A 27915-nucleotide genomic window follows, 5' to 3' on the forward strand; every position below is an offset into this window, starting at 1 on the left:
CCTGAAACATTTTAGTTAGACATTCATCTAACATTTTAAATGTTACTGTTGGCTTCAGAATGTTCAAGATAAACATTCAAAAAGTAACATTCCAATAATGTTTGAAGAATGATCAAATGGAATGTTTATATTGAAGGGATAGTAGTTCACCCAAAAATGAAAATTCCATTCCTGTATGTTTTTAATTCTTCTTCTGAACACAAAAGAAGTTCTGAAGAATGTGAGTAACCAAACAGTTGAGGGACACTCATTGACTTCCATGGTATTTTTCCCCCCGTATACTGTATGATTAAATGATGACAGAATTTTCATTTTGGGTGAACTATCCCTTTAAAGTTCGCATAACCAAGAAAAGAAAAAAATAGTTTTCAAAACATTTGAAAACAAACTGGGCTTTTTGAACGTTCAGAAATAACATTTTCAAAGCACTCTGGGATGCTGCAACAGTGTCTTATAAAGACAATGCCGAGATAACGAGGCTAGATTGGTGGACGGAGCTAAGCGGTTATTGTGTTCATAAGGAATAACATAACCCCAGTGATTGTTTTTGCATGATAGATTGATGTAGAAATGAACTTTAAAAACTGCGCAAAGGTTTATTGTCTGATGGTCTGAATGTCATTGCATTAGATAACATGCAATGATATATTGTATTATAAATAACAATGCACAAATACACTTTTGAGCACAAATACAGACACTTGATATAATGCAATGGTATTCATGCATTTTTAAGTGTCCAAATATGTTTTGGGGCCAATATCTTGTTGAAAACGTCCATCATCTTTTTTCATCTAGATGTATTAGCTGAGCTGGGATGATTTGACCCTTTCCCTCTTTCCTCTTTTAACATTCAGATCTCATTTTTGAAGTTTTGAATCAAGACATATGGTTTCCACGTCAGTTGTGTCACATCTTGGGCTTTAGTCAAGATCCGTCACAGTAAAGTTGACAGAAAGTGCTTCAATCCCAATCCCAGACACAAACACTGACCTGGGTTTTGCTGCTAAATAAAGTCATTTTCTGAAGGAAAAAAGAAAAAATATCATTATCGAAGTCAACGGCTTAATCAAAATTCACAGCGAATTTCAGCCTGTGCTTGTTCACTGCAAAATATATGGAATCAGAGTCAGTGGGCAATGAGGCATCGAGTGGCCAGTTTGGAAATGCTTTTTATAATTCCCCCGTACATTCGTATTTTAAAATTTCACACTCCACTCAAGAACGTAATGAGTGTTCATTGAAGAGTTACGTTTGCAGATCGATGTGTGGAGAACGTTTCATGCGCCATTGCTGGTGATATTAGTAAATATGATATTTCAGACAAAATCTGGGAAGACCTTTCAGCTCTGTCATGCGCAGAAATGGCTGTTCAATATGCCTCAGTTGACTGGGAATAAATACAATTTCAATCTTTTCAAGGGCGTCGGTTTAGTCCTAGTAAAGCAGGCGTAGCAAAAGCGTCCGCACGCCAACCGAACACGTGCACTGCACTTGCGCTGTAAAAGTTGACTTGAGGGGATGAAATTTTCTTTTCTGTCCAGAGGGAGTTATCAGGTCCTTTTCTTTCTGAAGTCTTGGCACGACGCTTCCAGGCTGGAGTTTTACTGTCAGAAAGTCTGGCAGAGCGATGGCTCGCTGCAGAATCCTATCAGCTGAAGAAGACTGACATATAATTTCTGTGCGTTTGATAGGGTGTAAGATATCAAACTGCAGACAGGGTTTCTCTCCCTCGCTTACTCTCTTCGTCTTTTTCAGGTGATAAATAGAGGAAAAACCATTATGTCTTACCCTTAGGGTAAAGAGATACTATGAACACAGTTGTGTCTTTATCTCGACAGAAAGGACATTTGGTGTGGAGAGTGAAAAAAAACTGCACTGCACTCTCCCTGGATTTGTAACCATTTCAATGTCCCTGCTCTAAAATTGGCCCTTTTTGACCATTAGCAATACAGAGAGGTTTATTTGTGACGAAAAAATGACACTTGTGTAATCACAGCCAAACTCTGTGGCTTCACTTTTAATGAGAAAGCCAAAGTACAGCGTCCACGACAGCACACAGCGTCGAGTTCACCGCTTCTCACGTGGCTTTGCTTCAGATTTTGTGCATCAATCATCTGTATAGTTTATTGTACAAAAGTAATTGATGATTTTGGATTTTTAAATGTCTCTTGAATTTAAAGTGTTCATGCTCTCGATAATTAACTACTAAAATAACATAAAGTTGGATTTGGTGAGCAGCATTAGACATTGAGGATAAAAAGTTTATTTTTCGCACACCCTTGGCAACTTGTGTTAAGCATGAAACTTTAATCATTTAATCATCTTTTTTTATTAAAACAAGACAACAACAACAAAAAAGGGTTAGGATACATCTTGATATCTTTTTAATTAAAAAATATATTAAGAAAATGTTTGGGGTTTTTTACAATTATGGTTGATCATCAGACACGATGCATCTTGTTTACTTGCAATTATATTATTTAGGGCAAAATTGTTGAATCAACTTTTTTTTCTTTCTTTCTATCTATCTATCTATCTATCTATCTATCTATCTATCTATCTATCTATCTATCTATCTATCTATCTATCTATCTATCTATCTATCTATCTATCCATCCATCCATCCATCCATCCATCCATCCATCCATCCATCCATCCATCCATCCATCCATCCATCCATCCATCCATCCATCCATCCATCCATCCATCCATCCATCCATCCATCCATCCATCCATCCATCCATCCATCCATCCATCCATCCATCCATCCATCCATCCATCCATCCATCCATCCATCCATCCATCCATCCATCCATCCATCCATCCATCTATCTATGTCTGTCTGTCTGTCTGTCTGTCTGTCTATCTATTCTTGTAAGTAAACTGACTGTACTGGTGAGGATTGTTTTATTCTTGAGGAGTCAGATGAAGTTCAACAACATGATTCACACATTTCATCTACAGCGATGACTCGAGCTCATAGATGTTTATTGTGTCTGACATCCACTGTCTGAGTGGCCATGACGCACTGAAAATAAAGCAGGGTTTGTACTATTAAAGTTAAATTTAACCTACTTTATACTATTTTATATTACTCAAGCTTATCCGGACTAAGAAAAAAAATCACTTATTGCTTTCATGCCAAACTGTTGCTCTTGGGTGTGCTTCTCATGTCTTCTGGCGTGGGTTGAGGACAGAGATATTGTTTTGTCAATTTGCTCAACATTTGAAGCTCATTAGGCACGGTTAGCGCAACCGGGAGCGCTGATAAAACAAGACGAGTTTAATTTCATATTTAGGCCATAGGTCTGAAGTCTGTGTCAGTTATACTCATTCAGTGCCAACTAGCACGCAGGGAAGCTGAGCCTGCTGCGAGTCGACTCCCACTGGGCTCATATGAGTCAGAAATGCACCAACGGCAATGTGAACTTTTTTCTTGATTTTCTTCTGTTCTTTTTTTTTTTTTAAGAGACAAACATTTAACTGGATATGAATCATGAAAAAGATTGTTTAGACATTGTTTAAATATGTTGTTCTTACAATATGCAGAAAATCTGATGTAGGATCCTATTCACACAGGGCCAGTTTGAACATGTAATTAAAGAATAAATAAATATGCATTCGCTCTCATTTCAACTTATAAAAGACAAAGAGGATGCATTGTTTTCATTCAGTTTAGTATGTTATATATTATATTTATTGTGCAATAACCCTCCACACTATTAAGCTAAAGAGGATCTATTATGCCCCAAGTCTTGATTTTGTCTTTGGGCTTGACTTTCTGTTAAAAAAACACACACATTATTTCCCCCATATTCTCCATTGTTGCAGTTCCTCTCTTCCAGTCTGTCCGAACAACGATGTAACTCGCTGCTTAACTACCGTAGTGCGATGCATCGTTGAAGAAATCAACTAGCTAGTCACGACTGTTTCCCGAAACCATACTGTCACAAAGTGGTCATTCAACCACGTTAGTTAATGATGTCACGCAGGTGGTGGAGTAATAACTTCTTTTAATGAATAAATTACAGACAATTACAGGCATTTGAGGACGTTTTTTTTCCCAGTTATTTTGCTTTATGTCCAGATTCAATCATAGGCCTTTTCCTACATAGTAGAGCACGTTCGCACATGCGCAGTCTTTAAAAACGGTGCTTTAAATCTCTAGACAAACTAAAAGACGTGAATGACATATTTATGTATTATAAATAAAAGATACAGATTGTACTGAATGTCAGCTTGCTTATTTGGCTCAAGATTAGGATATATTAAGTGCACATGTCATGCAAACTAGAAACTCTGTCGTTCTAACCGCAGGTCGAGAGCTGTCGTTCCAACTACACAACTTTTCAATGCTGTTTGCGAATGTTCGGTAGAGCGATGTTTCGGGAAACACAGACTCGTTGAACTATGCTGATAACGACGGAACTTGCGAACATAGTTGGCTAACGATGCTTTTGGGAAACGCACCCCTGTTTACTTCCTGCCCCTCTATCTGAAAAGCACACTGTGCTCTGATTGGTCGGCTGGAGCAGTGTGTTGTGATTGGTCAAGTGCTTCGAGTGTGTTTGGGAAATGCCCCGCCCCTTCATTCTACGTATTAATTATTTAAATGAGGAATATTGTGACGTGTTCATTCCCGGAATAAGACTCAAGACTACAATGGAGGCGTTTCAGGGAGTTCAGAAACACTGATACAGAGAATAACTCCCGCTGGAAGGACTTTGCAGAGCTTTTTCATGCTCAAACAGCAACATTACACACTGAAGAAAGATGAACCTTGAAAAAAGCATGACTGGGCCTCATTAGGCAAACCAGTGTGTAAGAAAAAATGATGTGGGCGTCGAAGATCTCAAAAATATATTTTATTACAGCAAAGCAGGAACAAAGTACAGACAGCTTTTCGGATTCAGCGGAGTCAAACAGAATGCAGAATAATCTCTGCTCGAACATTTTATACTGTATTACATTCGTCTTCCAGCTCATCATGTAAATTAAGCTCTGTCTTAAATATAAATTGAGGATAACAATGAAAGTGATAGCCTTCTGTTCCCACATCTTTGATATTCTTTCAAATAAGAACGTCCAAATGTTAAGGTGATACGATTGTTTTAAATCCCTGTATTCATGATTTTTCTTGATTGCCCATGCTATAGTATAGGTGATAACATGTCATTCACATATTACTGAGATCGGAAGGAATTGTCTCTATGATAAATAAGCTCTTTTAAGAGAAGGAACATTTAAATGTATATATTGGAGTGGAAGTTGGATCGGAGCAGACTATAATTCCTTATAAGTGCATTGACAAAGAAATAAGTGTTTTTGTATTGTGCATCTTTATCTGATATTAAAAATCTATCATGTTGTCATTTATGATTCGCTGTTACTGACGATCAGTGTGTATTGCTGTGCCGTCTACATGTTTGAGACGAAGATTGTTGAGATAGAAATGTATGATCCCCCTCCTGTGCTGTTGGATTTACTGTACTGCCGTACCCCACAAGACTTCATTTCCGTGTAACTCACGCGCCGAGCTCCGTCCACATGCTTTCAAACAGGATTGAAGTGGCGGTTTTCTAATATAGTACCTGACTGGTAATATGTCATGAAGATATGTGGCTGTCCAACATCTGCTGGGCAGGGACTGTAGAAGAAGACCTGCATCTTGTAATCTGCTCAATCCCTTCTCTTCATATCTCAGACACATCGGTAGATATATTTAGATCAGAGAAAGTATTGCCTGCTTTAGGGGAATAAAACTTGAAATCTGTTCCTCACTTTTTCCATTGTCTTCTTGGTGTATTTGGGTGACTCTCCTGAAAACATGTCCAAATCTACCAAAGAATCAAAAGTGAAAATGTTTTACAATGAAATAATTGAAAATGACTTTTTATTTAAATCAGCAAAATATCAGGCAATAAAGTAAATACAACCAGAATCAATTCTTTGCAGTTTACATAGTTGAAGTATTTATCTGGTCATGCGTTCATTCGTTCGTTCGTTTGATCGTTCGTGCATTTGTTCGTTCGTTCGTTCATTCATTCATTCATTCATTTTTTGTTAGTTGTTTGTTTTTTCTGTATTATTTTTACTTTACTTTTTTTTATTTAAATTATCAAAATATCAGGCAATATAGTATACTACACCATGATGAATACTTTACAATTTACATGATTTCAAATTATTTGTTTGTTTGTTCATTTATTTATTTTATTGTTTGTTCAGTTGTTTGTTTTTAATGCATTATATATAATATATCATATCATTATTATAAAATAACTTTTGTTTTGTTTGATTTTGGGGTCAATTTGCTGACTTCCAGAAATGTATGTGCTTTACAAATGTGTTTGTGTTTTATAATGCATAAGCAAGGCTTGAAAAACAAGGCAATGAAACAGCATATTTAAATTAGCATAGACCTAATTTACATATGCTAAATAACATAACATGCGTGGACTACTGTACATCCCTGCAAATAAACACAAGCATTACAGCTGTGTTAATTAAAAAAGGTAATTATGTCTCATTACAATGAAAGCACTGGCCCTCTCCTTGGCCTGCTGTGGTGGTGAGAGGCATCTCTTATGAAAATTAAAACATTTCTAATGAAATAATGAAGCACAGAATTTAGCTAAGGATCAGTCGCACCCAACACAGAGAGCTTTGTTAATTACTAGATAATTTTACTTACATGAACTAATTATGTACACATTTCCCAATAATATTTCCGTTTTATTGTAGCTTAATAAGGCCATGATCAAAATGATATTGCAGCCCAATATTGAATCCATTTATCTGTGTTTATATCATTATTCCAGCCCCAAAACGGTGTGCTCTTATCATTAAAATGTTCTGCGTATGATGTTGTTCGTCTCCTAGAAATTGACTTCCTAATTGAAAATTTTCTCAAAAATGTTGCAGAAGAATTAGATTGCTAATGAATTCACAGCTGGTAGAGTATCATTACTGTAAAAGTGCCTCAGACACAAAACTGTGATGGCAGTACAGTAGTGTGATACTTGAATGCTTCTGTTTTATATTTGGCGGTGTTACAGACTTAAAGGGGTGGTATAATGCCCTTTTCACAAGATGTAAAATAACTCTTTGATGTCCCCAGAGTGTGTATGTGAAGTTTTAGCTCAAAATACCCCACAGATATTTTATGTTAAAATTGTCACTTTTTGAGGGTGAGTAAAAATGCACTGTTTTTGTGTCTGTTCCTTTAAATGCAAATGAGCTGCTGCTCCTGGCACAGAGGGCGGAGCTACAACAACTTGTGCCCCTAGCAGCTTTGTTTACCTCACACACAAGCAACTGAAAATTTCAAAAACATTTAGTCTTTTATGTTCAAACCGGAGTCAGAAAGATGGAAAGACTCAAGAAGAAGTGACAACATGTAGAATGCAACAGGACATTTGTGAATGGTTAGTTGATGAATTGATCTTGCTTATGTGTAGTTATCTTCTAGTCATTGATTAACATATTCTGTCTTGATAATCTATAAATCGTGTTCCGGGGGCGGGGTTTATGTAAATTGTAGGGTTGGTGATGTCACTAACCCAGGAGGAATGTGGTGTAGTCTCTACCAGCCGTTTGTTGTAGTCCTTAAAAAGTGATTTCTTTAAAAGCAAATATCTCCCTTTGCTCTGAACTTTGAGCGTCGTAACTTTGCAGATGTTGTTTCTGCTCAAACAGCAGCATTACACACTAACTACAGTTAGAAAAGTGAAATCATAATCAACCACCCCATTAAAAATAAAGTGCACCCTGTGTGTTGTGCTGGTCAATGACTCGCAGAGGATGATTTCAGTTTTACTGTCCTTAAAAAAGCATGCAAAATACTGTTTCAGTGGAATCGAGTGCTATACTTGTTATTTGCAGGGACACAATAACAGAATCTGTGTGTTATTTGAGAGCAGTGGTGGGTTTGCTTTGTTCTGGATCTCACATATGTGGCCATCGTTTACAGCCATTGTCATGACAACCGTGTCTCAAATGTCTGATACATTGTTACCTGTAATTGCGATTCCATTGTAACTGATGCCGCATTTTTTTTTTTAATTGATTCATTTTGTTTTACTTCGTTTTTTACTTCGTTTAATTCATTTGAATTAAATTGTATTAATTAAGCAGTGAATTAATCACTAGAAAAATAACACATTAACCATGAAAGTGTTATGTAATCATGTAACATTTCTTCTTACATTGAACCTGTTTGGCAGGTTCTTTCATATTGAGTCAAGAACCCTAGAGTTCTCTTTATCTTGCTATTTAGATATTTTACTGGGGGAAAAGAAAAAGAAGGGGGAAATGAAGAAGAAGGGGGAAATGAAGAAGAAGGGGGAAATGAACAAAAATAAAAGTTTTCACAATGTTGGGTTTTCACAGCGAAAACCATATTCTACAGCGATGCCATAAAAGAACCATTCTGGGTTCCCCAAATAACCTTTCAGTGAAAAGTTCTTAAAAGGACAACTTTTTTTTTTTTCTTAATGCAAAGAACATAAAAAAAAAAAATCACTATACAGAACCTTTTGTCCAATGGAAAGGTTCCAAGGATGTTCAGGGTTCTTCATGGAAACATAGATACTGATTTTTTGTCTCTTGCAGATTTATATTTGAAAATGAAACAAATCTGGCAAAATATACTTCTATACAATACACTGGTCTAAAACCAGTTTATAATACTTATGTAGAATATATATGTGTGCATTTGGCAGATGGTTTTATCTAAAGTGACTTATAGGCCCTGTGTCCACCAAAGCGTTTTTTTTTTCATGCGGCTGACGTATTTTTCCAATTGTTTTCAATGGGAACACCACATTTTTTTTAAACGCCAGGAGCGTAACGAGGCACTGAGGGTCATTTTCACGCTGAACGCTCTGCGTTTTTTACCGGTCGCCGAGAGTTGAAGAATGTTCAACTTTGGGTAAAACGCAGCGCTCATCACTGTCACTTTTTACCCAGCCAAAATAATGTCTTTTTTTTTAGAGCCGCATATGACTTCTCGTCCATCATGATGATTGTTTCATCTCTGTCTCCCTCAGATAACCAGTCCATGTCGTCTCAGTCGGCGGTGAGCATCCGAATCCTGGACGTGAACGACAACCCTCCCGAACTCGCCACTCCTTACGAGGCTTCAATCTGCGAGGACGCCAAGCCTGGCCAGGTGAGATAACGTGACGTCTCTATGTTTCGCACATTGAGAAGTCTCATCAATCTAATCAGAAATCACGCTCGCCAGACCCGCGTCGCTTTGATCGCATCAGAGTTTGAATGGCAGCGGAAACGAGATCTGTTGTTCCGCACAAAAATCATCAGTATTGCATGTGCGCTGTCGATTTCCTCAGGATGATATCTCCGGTCACAAGACACTGACTTAGTTGTTCCCAATGGCTTCTTGTGTTGATAAAGCTGTCAGCTGCGATTGGTACCTGCAAGGGAAAAATTGTCATTTCCATGAAAAGCATATGTAATCTGACATCAGTCGGCTCCTCTCAGACAGCTGGGCTCAGCGTTAATACATATATATCAGTCGCAGAGCGCTTGGGGAACATCAGGTGTGCGGCGTGATGAAGTGGCGAGAGTCTAATTGCATTGTGGGAATGCCGCTCTCAGCATGGCCTCCCTGATTCAGTTTGACGGCAGTTTACAACGCCTAACAAGATTTGTTTTTCCAAAGCTCAATATCTCGTCTGATCTCGCTGGGCTAATGTAGTTTGGCTCAACTCACCAATCTCTCCTTCCTATTTGGCCGTGTCCTAAAAAGTGAAGCATCTTAAAGACACTGCATGACCTCCACTGACCTCACAAGACCTCCCAACCCGGACAGAAACATTGGAGTCGTGGCAGAACAATCACGGCGTGTCAGATTTAGTACGGAGCCAATCGCTTTCCTGTTTTTGTCAAAATAGTTTCATTATTGCTTTGCTCCTACTGTGGACCTTTTTCAATTGGAAAGAATGATCCGTCTGACATTTCGTCCCAAAGGCAATTTATAAACTAGTTGCGAAGAAAGTGTGCAGTGTCCAGTCAGCGGTGCAGCAAACTCACATGCAGCGCTTAGTCTCGACTTGTTGCTTTTGTTTACACGTGGAATAAAAGAACACGTTCAGCCGAAAAGAAAGAAATTTCTGTCATCGTTTTATTTACCTTCATGCTGTTTGTTCATGTTGTCTTTTGTGGAGCACAAGAAAATGAATTTCTAAAGAATAAGACAAATATTACTCCTAGTCTTTATATATAAAATCCACTAAACTATATGTTGCTCTTTTCAAAGAGTAACGTTTATCCCTAGTTTGCTGAAATTGACTTTGTTTCCTCATTGATCAAATTTACAACATTACCAACATTACCGTTATTTTCCTGTTATCACTGTGAAGCTGCTTTGAAGCTCTGAAGAAGCCATATAATATATATATATATATATATATATATATATATATATATATATATATTTTTTTTTTTTTTTTTCTTTGTACTGCCATTAACTATGAAAGTAGTCATTTGCTTGTCTTTATCCATGAGTTACAACTAAACATAATAATAGCAGAGTAATCCATGTACTTGACATTGAGCAAGTGCTGCATGTGACAGTAGTTTGTGGCACTTCTTTTTATTAGTTATGTAGTTATAAGTTATGTAGAGACGTTTAACATTACATTTCCAATGGCATTAGTCACAATCTGAGCTACATATGAAGACTTCAGATGCAAAAGCCTCTAAATCCGTCAAAAATTTTTGTTTAATAATAACACTTTTATCAGGCTCCTATGAATAGGTTTCTACCCAAGTACCGGCATTTCTGAACGGGTTAAGGCTGTGATTTAGTGAGTTTGAAGTGAAAGTATTTGATGAACGTATACTATGTGTGGAGAGCATTCACTCAATATTATTATCTCATTTTTGACAGAGGTGGCTTTTAGAGGCTCTTGCATCGGAGGTCTTCATATCATGGTTGGGGTTTTTGGGGGATTTTTTTTTTTTTTTAAATCGTGACCCCAATTCTCCAATTCTCATCTCTGTGCAGAATCGTTTTTTTAAGTTGTTATTTGTCTTGAAAGCTCTGTTTATTTGTTGATCCAATGCGGTTGAACATTTTCCACCCCATCTTTTTGAGCATCCGTGAAATGTACAGAACAACAAAAGGTTGTTTGCTTTTGGAGATGTCATGGGAAATTGTGTGCAATCCTTCTTTCTGCGTGGCTTGAGGGCTTCGCTCGACAATAGAGCCGCCGAATGAGGACAGTTATGTGGGATTAAGGACTCTTAGAGATTTTGTGTTGTTGTAAAGAACTAGTTACCTTTGTACTACATTTTTCAGATGTGTGAAAGAAGGGCATTTGTAGTCTTCCGTTTTCATCCTTGGAAAAAGAAAGGAATGAATGTTCCTTTATTTTTTTAAGTTGTTTAACTATTAAAATATATTTTATTTTATTCTCAGGTGTGCAGAAGTGCTTCTTTTTGCTCAATTTTGAAGTGCAATTTTACTTTTTTGTGTGTGTGTGTGTGATTATTTTAAGCATTGAAACTCAATTTTAATTATTTAAATTAAATATATATTTAATGTAGAATACAAATGTTGAGCAATGGAAATATGCTGCTTACAAGCATGTTAGTCTTTGTGATGCACAGATGAAACATAGTTGTTCCAGCAAGTACATAACTGAGATTAATTAAATTCTCCAGTGAATCACTATATTAACTACCCTTTTGTTCTGAAGAAACCCCCAGAGATAAAGCTTCATTTATTCATGTGAATATGAATGACAGCTGTGAAAATGAAGACTAAAGAGCCTTTCAAAGACATAAAAGTGCAACTACAGATTGAATGTTTTTTAACCTCTTATGTACGTATACTATATGTTTTTTTTATCATTGTACGTGTGTATGTTGGTTTGTTTGTTTGTATTGTATTTATTGGAATAGCATACATCAATGAATCGTGCACAAGAAGACCAGTGAATGTGTATTAAAGGGATAAAAGTTCTGCCATATTTTTGCTCCATACCCTCCATGATTTAATTTATTTTGCAGATCACAAAAGGTTATATTTTCAGGGATGTTTCTGTGTTTTTTGTCCGTACAATGAAAGTCAATGGGGTCCAATGTTGTTTTGGACTTATTATGGGCAAAAACAGTTGAAACTTCCTTTAAAATATATATTTTTTTTATGTTCCACATAAGAAAGAAATCAAACGGGTTTAAAATGACATGAGGGTGAGTAAATGATGACAGAATTGTCATTTTAAGGTTAACTATCCCTTTAAGAAAGAAAATCCAGTCGATTTCAGATTTCATGTTGACTTTATATGGAAACTACATCAAATCACACATCTAGAAAATGTTCTTGGAAAGCACTAGAATTGGAAGGAAACTATGCGTATTGTCACCAGCAATGACTTTTTTAGGGTTACAAGGTTATGTAGCGTAAAATGAAGTAAAAGTTTACCTGAAAGAAGGGTGACACAAAAGATTTCCTTTTTTTTTCTTGTGATAACTATGGGTGTTATATATGGGTAATATGGGTGTTTCCCACACCTCAACAACCATGATCATGAGTTCTGTGATATAGCGTTACATTGTGGAGTTGCTTTTCATCTGGGCAACTCAGTGGACAGAACAAAGACTGAGCGCTACACAACACCAGTATATACTGAGGCGAGTAGAACAAGGTGTAACAGCTCGGGAGACATTTCATCTTTCAGCAGGACAGTTTCAAACCGAAGGGCCGCGACACCCGCCGTTTCTGAAGCACATTTAAGGTGAAAAATTGCAAGCGTCCCGGGCCCTCAAATACAGAGGTAAAGTGCAATCCGGTGATGGCTTAACATAATAGATTTGTCTCATTAAGCGCAGGACTCTTTTGAAGCCCCCTGCTGTAGCTTCAGATGCAGCTTTTGTAATAACTTTACGATAACCTGTAGCATGTTTACGTGATTTGTTTCCCATCACCCCGGGGTTCCCCATTGCGTTGTGTCGACTAAATTGGCTTAGGTGAGTAAGAGACGCCCGCAGAGCAAGATGCGGTTTGTGCGTTCAAACTTCGCACGCTCTCTTGCTCTGTGATTAATCACTCGGGTGATTGGGGGGGAATTAGTCCTGTGGAGGAACACACAATTAGAGTCATTTATCTCTCACCTGAGATTGGCGCTTTAAGATGCACAGACCCCGTCCCCCACATAAACACTGTCGCGGATCCTTCAGTGGCGAGGCGTTTTTACATGCATCATTTTTACCCACGCCTGAGTCGCGAGAGGGAACTTGTTTATGTGCTTCACTTGAGTTGCGTTTTGAATAAATCTGTCACCAGTGATATCTGGTTTGTTGCTTTCGACAGGCTGGGTGAGGCAGTGTTGCTGTGTTGAGCACTTTTCAGTGGATTCAGCTTCAGACTGGCTTACAAGTTGGGAACGGTCGTTGTATCTTTGCATATTAAGCTGATTTAACATTTATTCATTTAGCTGACGCTTATATCCAAAGTGACTTACAAATGAGGAATACAGCAATCGATTCATCTTAAGAACAGAGAAAAATGACACTCTTCATGTTTAAATATGTATAATAATTAGTAGGGCTGACTTCTAATAGTCGAGGATTCGACGATTCGATTCGGAGAGGTCTGATTCGACTATGAACCTCATAGTCGAATACATGGGCGTCAGTTTGGTTTGAAATGTGCTGGGGACAGAGACGCATTCGCATTTTCAGAAGGGCTGGGTACCATTTTTATTTCATTTTTTCAGGTCATGTTTTGAAAGACAATGTCCTGTAGCTTACTAATGTAAATAAATATAAATGTATTCAAAAATCTGCTTCACATTTTCAGCAGGGCTGCGGAGTGGCTGTGAGTTGACGCCACACGGTTCTCATGTGCGTTAAAAAGCTTTACATGGTTTAATGTACCTAAACAATGATTAGCCTACCAAATTCCCCTCTCATGTTGCTCCACATAACCATAAAAAAAATCGAACCCAGAGTCCAATTATTATGGACGTTATCTGATATTAAGCGTTTCTGCTTCACATTTCAGCAGGGCTGCGGAGCGGCTGTGAGTTGACTCCACACGGTTCTCATGTGCGTTAAAAAGCTGACTCCACACGGTTCTCATGTGCGTTAAAAAGCTGACTCCACACGGTTCTCATGTGCGTTAAAAAGCTTTACATTGTTTAATGTACCTAAACAATGATTACCAAATTTCCCTCTCATATTGCTCCTCATAACCACTGAAAATGGTCAAAAAATCAAACCCAGAGTCCAATTATTATCGACGTTATCTGATACTAAGCGTTTCTGCTTCACATTTTCAGCAGGGCAGCGGAGCGGCTGTGAGTTGACTCCACGCGGTTCTCATGGGCGTGAAAAAGCTTTACCTGGTTTAATGTACCTAAACAACCATCAACAAATTTCTCTCTCATATTGCTCCTCATGTTTATGAAATGTTATGATATATGTGTGATATATATGTGTTTTTTAGCTCTTTTGTTTGAAATGGAAAAAAATCTAGCTGCTATCTAAAAAAAAAAAAAAGAAAAAAAAAAGGTTCGACTATCAGTCGACTACGGCAAAATCTAACGAATCAGATTCGACTATGAAAATCCTTAGTCGAAAACAGCCCTAATAATTAGTAAACGGTACTATCGTACATACTCAAAATTAATTGAGAAATGCATTTCTTTCTGTTATGTTACATATTGGGGATTGCAGTGTTGAATTGAAGAATTGTCTCTCTCTTTCTCCTCTTTTAATAATTAGAGTGAATTTGAATTGAATTGGCCACAACACACAAGAAGTTTAATTGGAATTTAAATAAATAATTCAAAGAAATTCAATACAAATGATGCACTCTGGGAAATGTAGTGTTCATCCGCTATGTTCCACTAAGGTTAACTTATTCTGAAATATTAGGCATGCACCGATATGAAAATTCTGGTAAAAAAAAAAAACCGATAATTCTTTATATCTGAAAGCCGATAACCGATATATTGGCCGATAAATCTAAATCCAAAGTTTTATATAGTTCTGAGAGCCTGATTACAAAAACAAAAGCATTTAGAGAATCACAAAATCATTAAAAGCCTTGTCCCAAACACACAATTACAATGATGTTCTGTAGCCTATCTGACAGACCTCTGCACATGTTGCACTTTACTGTTTTTTCCTTTTTTGAAGTGATATAAATTATGTTTTAAGCAGTTCAAACCCATCATGGTGAACAGTGCGCATCAGAAGTGTCTCAGCTGAAGGAAATAATCCATTATTTATCGGCTTTGTTATATCGGCCAAATTTCTTATCAGGCCAATAACGATAACGTTAAAAATGAACATATATCGGCCGATACCGATATGGTGTCTGATATATCTTATCTGTCTGATATATCTTATCTTATATATCTTATGTCTGATACATCCCTATGAAATATATAAACTAATATGATTAAATACATAAGCAAAATACAAATTTCTTTAGGTTGCATTTTAAACATGTCTCATTAATGTCAATTATTTACTGTACTTCCTTGAATTCTGAAATTCTGTATTGTGTTTGCAAGCTCAATTAAAATTTTATAAAAATGTTATTAAAATTCTGGACTGAATTGGAATTATAAATTACATTATCAATTCAATTCTTGATGCATAACCCTGTTTGAAAATATGAGATTTATTTTACAGTAAGGTAAAAGGTTTACAGTAAAGTTTTCAACATTTACAAACACATTATTAATATCAAACGTTGTATCTGTGAATATTGTTTAATGGATTCGAGCTGAGATGAACTAACTAAAAACAGTTGTATTTTTATTAACTAATGTTAACAAAGATTAATAAATACTGCAACAAATTGATCATTAGCTAATGCATTAACCAATGAAACTTATTGTAGAGAAAAAATAACTTTGATCTATTTATAATAGATTAACATTTCACAATTATAGTATACAGGTTTTTTGACCGTTTGAATTGCGCAATACAAACTTCAGAAGATTGTGCCTCGAAAATCCCCTATAGAAATTCCTTATAAAATGAAAGTCTTATTGTGTATTATGTATAATTTGCAAACCGTGTCATTTTCTCTTCATATGGCCTCTCGTCCGATTCAAAAACTTCACATTTGACAGTACATTATGTTGCGCTCTACTGCTAGCCCGATTATCAAGCTTTGTTGGTGTGCCACACTGGCGTTGGCTTTTCCCTGCTCTCGCGCTCGCTAGCGTCACCGCCTGCACTTCTGATAGAACAACAGTGAAATCAGATTAGCTTAAGCCGCTAAATGCATGGAGTTTGATCCCATTTGAAGGATGACAACACAGCGTATTTGTTTGTGTGTAAAAGGTGAATAAATCAGACAGAGGGAGAGAAAGAGGGCTGGAGACATGAAAAAGGACTTAGCCGATCGCTCATAAGCAGCTTTGGCTCCGGGGGCACGACTCCCCTTCCAGCGATGTCACACCGTTGTTAGACATGGAAGGAGAAAGTGTTTATGAGCTCACGCGGATTTAAGTGTCAGGTAGATGTGTCAGGCCGCGGTATCCATGGGACGTGGTTTTCATTTTTTTATAGTTGGGTAGCGCTAAAAAACAACAACACACACATTAGTATTGCTATCATGGTTTTGTCCAAAAATGCATGATGATATTATTATTGTATTTTTGTTACCATTAGTTAATGCATTAGCTAACATAAACTTAGAATGAGCAATTTATTATTATTGCTGGTTAATGCTAGATAATGGAAATACAGTTATTTATTGTTTGTCCGTTCATTATAGTTCACAGTTGATTAACTTTGTTAAAAGATACAACTTTTGATTTGGAAAAACATCAGTAAAATCATACTGCAGTTTCTTTGTAATTACTGTATGAACTTTGCTAGACATTTCTGAGTGAATTCTAAGTAAAGCCATCACCTTTTTTATTTTCATTGTAGTACCATGGTATTATCGTATATTTTTAGGACGTGTACCATGGTACTATCGTGCATTTTTAGGTGCAATGGTGCATGTCCAAAATACCATAATAATACCATAGTATTGTGTTGCTTTTGTTACTACCATGTTTTTTTTATACCCTGGTACACAAGTTAGGGCTGATAATACAGATTACTGATAGAACAGATTAGAGCTGATAATAATTACATTAGTTAGCATGAACTAACACTGAAAAATACTTCTAAAGCATTGAGTAATCACATTTCCTAATATATCATTCAATCTGTTAATATTACGTAATGGACCTCAGCTGACATGAACTAGCTGTGTTTTCATTAACCAATCTTATCCAAGATTAATAAATGCTGCAACAAATGCATTGCTCATTGTTACAGTAGTTAATATTGTTAGTTAATGCATTAACTTATTGTAAACTGTTCCCATTGTCTTCCCCCCCCCCCCCCCAAACTCGCATTTCTGCCCACAGTTACGGTTGCCTAAGATGCCTTTACTAAAGACACAAATGAACAAAGAGACATTTGAAGCTTCCTCCCAGAGGTCTCTGATTCACGCTGTGTCCCATTCATGATCTCGTTGGTTTTCCGACATCATCTACATGCCTGACCCTTGTTCAGATTGACATGTGAAGCAGTCTGAGCGTGTGGCATTCGACTCGTAACCCTGTGGTATTTGTGCACGCGGGCCTGATCGGATGAGAAGAGACAGATATCATATAGTGTGGCGTGTGCAGGGAAAGGCCGGGTGGAAAGGCAAATACTAAGAACGGCCCGGGGACGAGAGGCCTGTCGACTCCACACAAGACATCAAACGACGCAGAGCGGCTCACTGTGACAGATCACAAGGGTCTGGTCCTCCCGCGGGACAGTCCCGGCTAGATGATTAATGTTTGAGGGGGGAAGTACACTGTGGCTCACATGCACACGCATGCACGTGTAGATGGATTGGATCGCGCTCATATGATGACACACACACACTGTACCAGTGTTCAGTCCACTCCTGCAGACGGGTTATTTCATTCAAAACACAGTGGCCAAAAGTGATGTCCGGAAGGGGATATTGGTTTTTAACCAACCTACTAGTTTGATTAGCCATCAAAATATGAGGAAAGTATATATTTTTGTTAAATATATTTTAAATATGGGGGAAGAACTACGGAGCCCCTAACGGGACCTTTGCAAAAGGTTTCTCGTAAGCACGTGAGCACGTATTTTTATTTTTGCAAAGGTCCCTTTAGGGGCTCCGTAGTGAACAAAACACCAAACTTGGTTCAGGTATTTATCTGACAAAAATATTAATTAATTATTAATATTTCATCGGTTCTCTCTTGACTATAGTATATATATATATATATATATATATATATATATATATATATATATATATATATATATATATATATATATATATATATATATATATATATATATATATATATATATATATATAAACATTTAACTTGATGTACTAAAATAGCTAAAATTAAATATATTTAAATATAATTAAATTAAATAAAAATGAATAAAAACTTTATAGACATGAAAAACTAATAAACAATTAGAAAAAAACATCACTACTAAATGACTAAATGTAACTAAAGTTTAACTAAAATTAAAATGAAAACGGAAAATATTAAAATAAATACAGTGTTACAAAATAACACAGGACTTGTGCTCTGAACACTATAAAGATATTTTTTAAGAGTTGTAAATAAAACAGATTACTGGAGTGCATTTTACAAGAATATATACAATTTCAGTTTTTTCTACTTTAAAAATTTCACTTCAACGTGTAACTTGCAGTTTCATTGTGATAGTTTGTGAAATTTAGCAGTTTCCGAGTGAAAATTATTTGTACACTGTGTATGGAGAACTATGAGTGCCACTTTTAAAAAGTAAGGGATACATTTTCAATGAATTATTTCAAAAGTAAAAATATAAATAAATAAATAAATTGTGTGTTAAATTGACAAATAAACATATATATTTTTGCAGCGCTGCTCCTCTGAGGAGGCTGAAATGTGAAGTGTGAAATGCAGAGTAACAGAAAGGTCAGCTGTGATAATGAGGGTTATTTATGTGGAAGAGGACAAATTACACTTTTGCTTCTCCCTTTTGCTTTCTGGCCACATTTTGGATGATAGTTAATGGTGCTTTTTCATTTGAATATCCATTCTGATTTAATAATGAGAGGAGACTGCATGCAGTGAACCTGTTCTGACATTCCTGTAGTGGTTAAAGTCAAAGAAAAATACATCTTTTATTGTTATCTGCATGTATTGAGTTAGACATCTAAATAAAATATTCAATTATTAAATAATTGTAAGTGCATTGTTGTTTTATTGCATTTTTAAAATGCATGCATTAATTAAATTGCTGAACAGATAATTGATTTCCTCATTTTGTTTTGAACCAGTTTAATGAAATGAATTGATTCTCTAAAATGATTAATCACTGATTTTCCATGCAATCATTTTTGATTACTGGACATGTATTATTTTTTTTTTTTTACTAGAAACTATTTTACACCGATTGCACTCAATTTCTAGCCAATTAACTATTTTGAAGTGGAGCATAATTAGGAGATTTCTTTATAGTCTTTATTTCTTTGACTTTTCCTGGCCTAGAAATCACAACTTGATGTTTCCAGGTTTTCCGCCTCCGCTAACCAACAGTTAGTTAGTCTCCTCATCGCTGCATGGTGGATTTTCACGCAAATTTAAACTTGTGGAATTAAAACTCTTTATCCTTGAACTTCCCCGTTCCATCTCGGAGGTCACCGTCCTCCTCCTCTGTGTGAAGGAGGAAGACCTTTGGTCCTGGAAGCCTCCGGAGAACGTGAAGACGTTTGGGAGACTCTTGGCTTCTCGCTCCCCGAGCCTCTCTCAGCTTAAGAGGTCATGAGGGGGCTGTTGGATGGAAATCTAATTAGATGATTTTGCTTGAGGGAGCTGTGTTTGCCACTCAATAAACTCCCACACAGTGCTTCTCTCTCACAATCTTCTCCTCCTTCACATTATTTTTCTCCGTCTATCTTTCTCAGAAGTCTCTGTTTTTCCATCCCTCCATCTTTTCCCTCCAGAAACCCCCTCAGGCATTCATTTTGCCCTCAAAATTGGAAATATAATATGACCTTGTTTCTGTCCTTGGCATCTCAATTAACGTTTGTTAAGAAAACAGCGTTCAGTGTATTCATTTATTCCTTTTCATATATTTTCTTTTCTCATTTACCCTTGTTTACTGTTTTTTTGTTTGTTTTGTTTTGTTTTTTTACCAACCCAACAACAACTCATTAAACAAATGAGGGTCACAAAATAGGAGGGATGGGATCGTTCCAATTAACAACTCTGGTTCCTTAAAGTCAACATGAAGAATTGACCCTGTTTAATTCTTAATGCATGTTCCTGGTTTTATTGTAAATGATTCATCAGCGCACGTTATTCAAAAGAAAAACTTTTTTGTCTTCATCTTTCAACGTGTAAAACTTGCTCTGCTCTTATTTTTTGCTCTTAGCCCGCTTATTTGCTTACTTGCTCTTATTTTTCCTCCGCCAGACGGTCCTACATTTTAGAATCAATTAATGATTCTTTTTTAAATGATTAGGAAGCAATACAACTCCAGTGACTATTTCAGCAAGTAATTTGTTACGCTCTCTTAAGTACGAAATCAATTTCTGAATAATTGTTCAATTGGTCACTTTGCGTTTTGATGGATCAGATCGCTGTCCGATACATGCACGTTCATGCTTAGTGTATACTTGGTCATGTAAATGTGGTCATACAATATTAGCATTATTTATATACTATTATAGTATTTATTATGATTGACAAATTTGTCCTACACAGTAGGACAGTGTTTTAAGGACAAAAACCTGAACAATGTCTTGAGGTGTGTTAACTGTAGTGTAAGTGTAATAATTGTCTCCCGAGATTCACCACATTATTCTACACATATGTATAGTTCAGTCATGAAACTCTAGAGGGCGCAGGCTGATCTTCTTTACATGCAATCTGCAAGCAATCACACCATTACCGCATGGCGCAAGCCGATGGCCTCTTCTGATCCTGCAGCCAATGAGATTGCTTGTCTAGTCCTGCAGCCTGCTATAGAGCTGGTAAGTCCCGCCCCTTCCGTAAAACCCCGCTGGACCTCAAAGTTGAAAAACCGTCAATGCAAGTGAATGGGAGAAAATAATTATTTTCTGATCCCGTTTGAATTGTGCCATGAATTGAACATATGTTGTCTGTGAATTTTTTATATAACTCTCCATGCTACGAGTTTGACAGTATATGGTATGATTCTTCGGCTAGCAGTTGTGGAAAAGACATAACGAGAAAGACTACATGTCGCCTATGTGACGTCACCCCATAAAGTTGACTTACCCGTGTTTTTCGCCAACCTCAACGATTTTGTCCTCTCCCTGAAAGAAGGCGGTGAAGTGCACCAAAGACACAGCCATGTTTAGCGGGATCCGTGAGCTAGTGTCCGTGTGCGAGTGGTGGTGACGTTTCAAACGCGTCGAGAGTTGTAGTCCACAAAGTGCTCTCACACAAAGTCTAACCGTATCAAACTTCTACCCGCTAAATTGTATCGTTCTTTACACGAAAAGTTATATAAAAAATTCACAGACAACATATGTTCACATTCATGGCACAATTCAAACGGGACCAGAAAATAATTATTTTCTCCCATTCACTTGCATTGACGGTTTTTCAACTTTGAGGTCCAGCGGGGTTTTGCGGAAGGGGCGGGACTTACCAGCTCTATAACCCTCCACCTCCCCCAGCTCAACCTGTCTAGATCTGCTACAGGATTTATGCATGTCTATTTATGCATGTCCGTACATACTTACTTATCTATTAGCAAGTCCAGAAATCAACAGTATTCTGTCTGCCAAGACCAAATACATTAACATTGCCATATTCAATAACATGCTAAAACATCCAATATACAGTATATATGCAAGTTAAAATATAAAAGCCTCAAGTAATAATGATGAATGCATCTTGGAAGACATTTAAACTGGATCTTTTCATAAGCAACCCGTTCTCATACCCAAGGCGTCACTTTCAACCATGCTTCAATATCTGACGCTCAAAGCACCCTTTAGCGTCCATATGAGACGCATAACCCTACCACAGACCTAAACCTACCCAACCGAAGCGTCACATATTGACGCTAAAGGGTGCTTTGAGCGTCAGATATTGACGCTTCCGAAAGCGTCAGTTACATGACGCCTAAACCTACCCATAACCGAAGCGTCACATATGGACGCTAAAGGGTGCTTTGAGCGTCAGATATTGAAGCATGGTTGAAAGTGACAAAAAGTGACGCCTTAGGTATGAGAATGTGTTGTGATCAGATATGTATCCGCTTAGTAAAAAATGCATGAATTTTGCCTATGTGCAAATATTTGAAATCTTAAATATTCTGTTTTGTCTGATTCCTAGAAAAGGCAGTTCATAAGATGAAGTAATAAGGCTTAACAGATCCAAACACCATGAAAATAATTTGGATCCGGCTTTTTTATGAAAAAAAAAAATAATTTTTTTCAAACGCTTCCCAATTCTCAACCTTGCAAACTCACGGGCAGCATTTTATCCACAAGCAATAGTGCAAACCGATGCAGTAGATGAGGGATGTTTGGAAGGAGGCGCTCAGCGGGACTTCAGCAAAACTTCTCTTTCACGCTGGGAAGAGGCCAATAAACAAACATCTTTAAAATATACCATGCCCCGTTTCCCTGCTTCTCAGTCGTGTGGCTGGAGTTTGTGTAAGGCTCTTTATGGAGTTTTCTGCACCCCAGACAATGCCGGCAGTCACTGGAGTTGGCGCATGTTGATTAAAGTGCCTTAAACGTGACCTGCCGTCGCTGTAGCGTATGCATTATCATCCGCAGACAGAAGTGGAGCGCTGCAAATAATGAAGCGCAAGGGAAGAATAGGCTAGAGTTTAGTTTAAAGCTGCTGTGGATGGAATCAGCCATAAACATGATCAGCTGCAGGTTATGAAATATGCTTTGGAGTTTCAACACCTGGAGTTTTACTCTAGTATCCAGAACATTTGTAATTTCAGGGTTCATTGCCTGGTGGTTTAATTATATCCCAAATGAATGTCTATGCTGGTCACAGCTGGTTAATTTTGATGTTGGATCACTATACTTCAATTGTTCATTTGTCCCTCCATGAAAATTAGTTATTTTATAACTGCCAACACTTTAGAATAAGGGTGGAAAAGTTGCATCAATGAAAAGCATTAGCTATTATTGACAATAGAAGATTTAATCTTGTTACTTTGTTAGTTCATTGTGCATCAACTAATGTTCACATATATAACTTTTACTGTTAAACAAATGAGTTAATATATGTGGACATTATTTTTAATCAAGATTGATGTGTGCTGTAAGTGTTTTTCATTCACTATAAAACATATTTTCATGATTTGTTACCACAACTTTTTTTTTCTTTTGTCAAATCAACTTAGATCCACTAATGTTGGCTAGCTAACGTAATATTTTGAGTTTCCATTAATTAAACTAATCTCTTTCTTTGTATTATCTCAAATTTGTAGTGCAAAATGTGAAGGCAACCAGGTTTCTTACTTTGAAGTTAAAAGTGATAAGGAAACACTGTAAATATATCTATATCTATATCTATAATGACCAACTCCCAAAGAAAGAAAAAAAAAAGAAAGAGAGAGAGAGAGAGGGAATAGCATCTACACCGAGGTTGAACTCCTAAGCCGTCCACACTTCCACTGTTTTGACAGAAAATACAATTTGAAGCCACCTTTTTTAAGGATTAAATGTATAGCCGAAGTTTGCATGTGTTTAACACCAAACGACAAGAAGTAGGATTTCACACTAGGCTTTTTTAACTTAACTTTACGTTAACTTCCTCTGGTAATGATTGGCAACCCTGCCTGCAGCTCACAGCCTGTGATAACAGCACTGCCGTGAATGAATGTTAACACCAGGGTCTGTTTCTGTGCCAGAATATGTTTCCGTGTGAGCGTGACTGACAGTCAGTGGGCTTGAAACCAGCATGAGTAAATGTGCAGTCCAGCTCTTATACAGTACATGGGTATCAGCACCTCAGGGCAGAAACATACTGTAAATAACATACTTAAACAAGTGTGTGTGTGTGTGTGTGTGTGTGTGTTTCTTACTGCAGTGGTAAATACAAAAACATCAGTACACAGTGGGAGATAGTTTCCTTCAAATGTGTGCCGTTAGATGTTGCTAGATATAAGCATTTCAACTGTTTAAAGAAGTAGTTCACACAATTAAAAATTCTGTCATTTTTACTCAACCTTGAGTCTGTTATTTGTTTCCCATGATTTCAATAATAATAATCAAATAAATACATTTTTTGGAGAATCTTTTGCATACAAAGTGAGTTTATGGTGATCAAAAACACAGTAAAAATACAGTAAATAAAAATACAGTATTATATAATATATACTTAGGTTATACTATATAATAAAAACAGACTGAAATTTAAGTTGATGTTCACTGATAATATTCCCTTCTGCCAAATCTCTTAATTGTGTTCATGTTAAGATTTCTAAAATGACATTTGAAAGCATCACTTTGATGTTATTTATATTTATTTATTCATTTATTTTATATATGTATATTTATTTATAGATTGACTGCAAATGTTAGTTGCTTTGGATAAAGGCATCTGTCAAATGTATAAAAGTAAATATTATGTATTGATGCCAAAAGTCATGGTTTCTGTGCACCACTTTAAAATGCAGAGTTAAGCATGACATTTGAAAGACTTAATCTATCGTATGACTTTATAAGACATGGAATATAGTGCACAAGTGCATAAATATAGACCACTTTTATATCAGTTTTTTGGAGCTTGAGAGCTATTGCATGAAAAAGTGTTGCACAAAAAAACCAGCATACAGGTTTGAAATGGCACGATGCGAGTGAGTGAGCGAACAATGACAGAGTGTTCATTTTTAGGTGAAATATTTCTTTAAAAGCTTCAGCGACTGTTGGGTTCCCCGTGGCGGTAGAGTCAAAGCAGACCCCGTCAAACCGAGCGCGTCCTGGAGGACTGAGGCTTAAAGACAAGCATTTACCACTCTTGGAAACTCCAGCTTTAATCATTTTGAAGGGAAGACATCAGTGTTAGTGTGAGGTCTCCTTTGAGTATACTACTGTGCGTCTCAAGCATTTGTCCTTGCTTTCACTTTCCGTGTGTGCGCGCGTGCGTGTTTCCTTTTCATTTTCCAATCCGAGGAAGCTTGAGTGTTCCTCTCTGACTTCATTTGTACTTTAGGGAGCAGGAAAGACTTTGAAAAAAGAATTTTAATTTACTTTTTTTTTTTTCTCTCCTCTCTCCTCTAATTACACTTTTGGATTTTCTATCTCCTCCCTAAAAATTGACTTAAATGGCGTGCGAGCCTTTTGATGACCGTGTAATGAGAAATGAGCAACGAGAGAACATGGGAATTTTTGCGGGATTTTCTGAAGTGCCGCCCACTCCCTCTCTTTTTCCCGAGCCTCTGTTCCTCCCGCCCTCCTAAACGCTTCCATCTGTTGTCTCGCAAACCGGCTAATGTAGTAACTGGGCCCGATGCCTCTCACAAGTACACCCACTCACACTGCGACAGCAACTTCTTCGCCTTGCACTTCTGATTTATCACAGAAACTGTCATTCGAGAGCTCAGTGTAGATTTAGTTTTAGATTTAGACATTTTGTTGTTACATTTTCAGAGGAAAACATGTCCGCACCGTTGTTTCTAATGTGCTCCGTGATTGCAAAACGCTCCGGGTTCACTGTATGTTCACTTGTGCATCATTTGTAATATGTAATCATTACAGATCACTGTACAAAGCTGTTGTGCACAATGTTATGCAGCAGGCTGACTAGTTGAGTCCTGCCGTTATTATGTGCTGGTTGTGTGCATCCACATATGTTTGTGCACAACAGTTGCCTGAATATATTTGGAATCTATTAATATCCTAAAAGTGAGAGTTTTGCATTCACAAAGCACATTATAAATGAGCTGTGGACATCTGAGATGGTCTGAGTGCAATTAAAACAAACTTCCCTTCAACTTATCAAGTGTTGTCCAGAGGCTGACAGGAACTGTAAGACACGGCTTGTGTTTGCACCGTTTGTGACAACACCAGCTGCATGAACTTGGCAATATATATAGTATGCAGATTTTGGTTTGTCACCGGTGTCATCTCAGCGGTGTGGACGTACTCTAGACTTGCCAGAAACAGCACAGACCGCTGAAGCTGCACAGTGCACAGTGAGTCATTTACATAAGGCAAATATTGACTTGTCGACTACTTTTCTGGATGAGTAGCTGACTAGTAAATATGAGTAGTCATGCAATCTCGTCTACGTTCCTTCAGTGTGCATCTGTGGGAATTTTCACCTGTTTTATGATCTGAACACTTATTAATGTAACAGCACTCCTTATTCAACAGCACTTATGATTTGAGGAGTCATGCATGTACGCTGCAGGTTTATTAACATCTCTTTCTGTCTCTTTCTCCAGCTCATTCACACCATCAGCGTAGTGGACAGGGATGAACCGCAGTCTGGACATCGCTTTTATTTCACGCTGGCACCCGAAGCCTCCAACAACCGACACTTTACACTGTGGGACATCAAGGGTGAGAGACTGGATCTTTCCCTCTTTATTAGACATTTTGGATGCATTGGAACGTTTTCTTTTACATGCACGAATATTGCATTTACATTACCAGTCAAAAGTTTGTAATAATCACTCCAGTCTTCAGTGTCACATGATCCTTCAGAAATCATTCTAGTATGTTGATTTTATGATTATTAATAATAATGGTCTTTATTTTTTTTTTATTAAAACTGAATTCTTGGATGTCTGATGAAATTGTTTATTTGAAATAGAATCTTTTGTAACATTTTACGTATTCCCCCAAACGTTTGAATGATCGTGCATCACGGTTAACTCAAAAATCTGAAGCGGCACAACTGTTTTTAACATAATCAGAAATGGTTTTTGAGCATCAAATCATCATATTAGAGTGATTTCTGAAGGATCATGTGACACTGAAGACTGGAGTAATGATGCTGAAAATTCACAGGAATAAATAGCATTTTACAGTATATTCAGATAGAAAACAGTTCTTTCAAATTGTAATAATATTTCACAATATTACTGATTTTTACTGTATATTTGATCAAATAAAAGCAGCTTTGGTCATGACCATGAGAGACTTCATTAAAAAACATTTAATCTTATCAAACCCAAATTTGATCAGTAGTGTATCTATTAGCTATTGAAATTAGTCAAAAAGGTCCCACATATAGTGAATGGGCTTATACAGTAATCAAATTTACAGCTAACATCAGAAAAGGTGCAGTTTTTTTTCCGGACTATCTTTGGCTCAGTTATGAGTATTGAAGCAGAATTGTAACTCTTTTGCAAAGACATTTCACCTTTGACTCCTGCATGGCATGATGACCACAGCTCAGGCCTGTCTCCTGCAAAGGAGAAATCAATACGAGAACAGTCTTCTGCTTAATCCTCTCGTGTTGGACAGTTTTAGACCGTCTGTCCATCTTCAGGCGAAATAGAAACATCGGTTCTGTTTGTTGAGTCTGATGTTCTGTTAGAAAGGATTTTTTGTTAAAAGAATCATCCGACCAGTGAGAGTTCCTACAAAGCATTTTTATTCTATCTTTGAGTGAACGTCCCCGAGTGGACACCTTATCTTTGACTCCGCGCTCATGATAATCAGACGGATACAGTTCCTCCAGGCTGTTTCGTGTCCGACACTCCCTCGACAGGACGCTCCGCTGTCTCCGACCCGCATGAGGTGACAGAAAAGTATGAACCGAGTTTATTCACTCTCCCGAAAAGACCAATATGGGCAGAAAAAAAAACCCTTAGTGTAAGTCTGACTTGACAAATGCAATCTTTCATGAACGCTCCCGAGAGGTAGGCCGC

The 27915-nt window shown here is 37.2% G+C and overlaps 1 protein-coding gene across 1 annotated transcript in view; it reads left to right on the forward strand.

The window, feature by feature from the left end:
• cdh22 (cadherin 22) overlaps positions 1-27915 on the forward strand; it is a gene marked incomplete at both ends in the record, with an annotated part of 104857 nt that overhangs the window by 58818 nt on the left and 18124 nt on the right. Inside the window, 2 exons of the mRNA XM_081380629.1 lie at positions 9054-9175; positions 26482-26599. Coding sequence (XP_081236755.1) covers positions 9054-9175; positions 26482-26599 — 240 coding nt within the window. The remainder of the gene's footprint in view (positions 1-9053; positions 9176-26481; positions 26600-27915) is intronic.

This window comes from Scardinius erythrophthalmus (assembly GCF_964197995.2).
Source record: "Scardinius erythrophthalmus genome assembly, chromosome: 12".
Classification (NCBI taxonomy): domain Eukaryota; kingdom Metazoa; phylum Chordata; class Actinopteri; order Cypriniformes; family Leuciscidae; genus Scardinius; species Scardinius erythrophthalmus.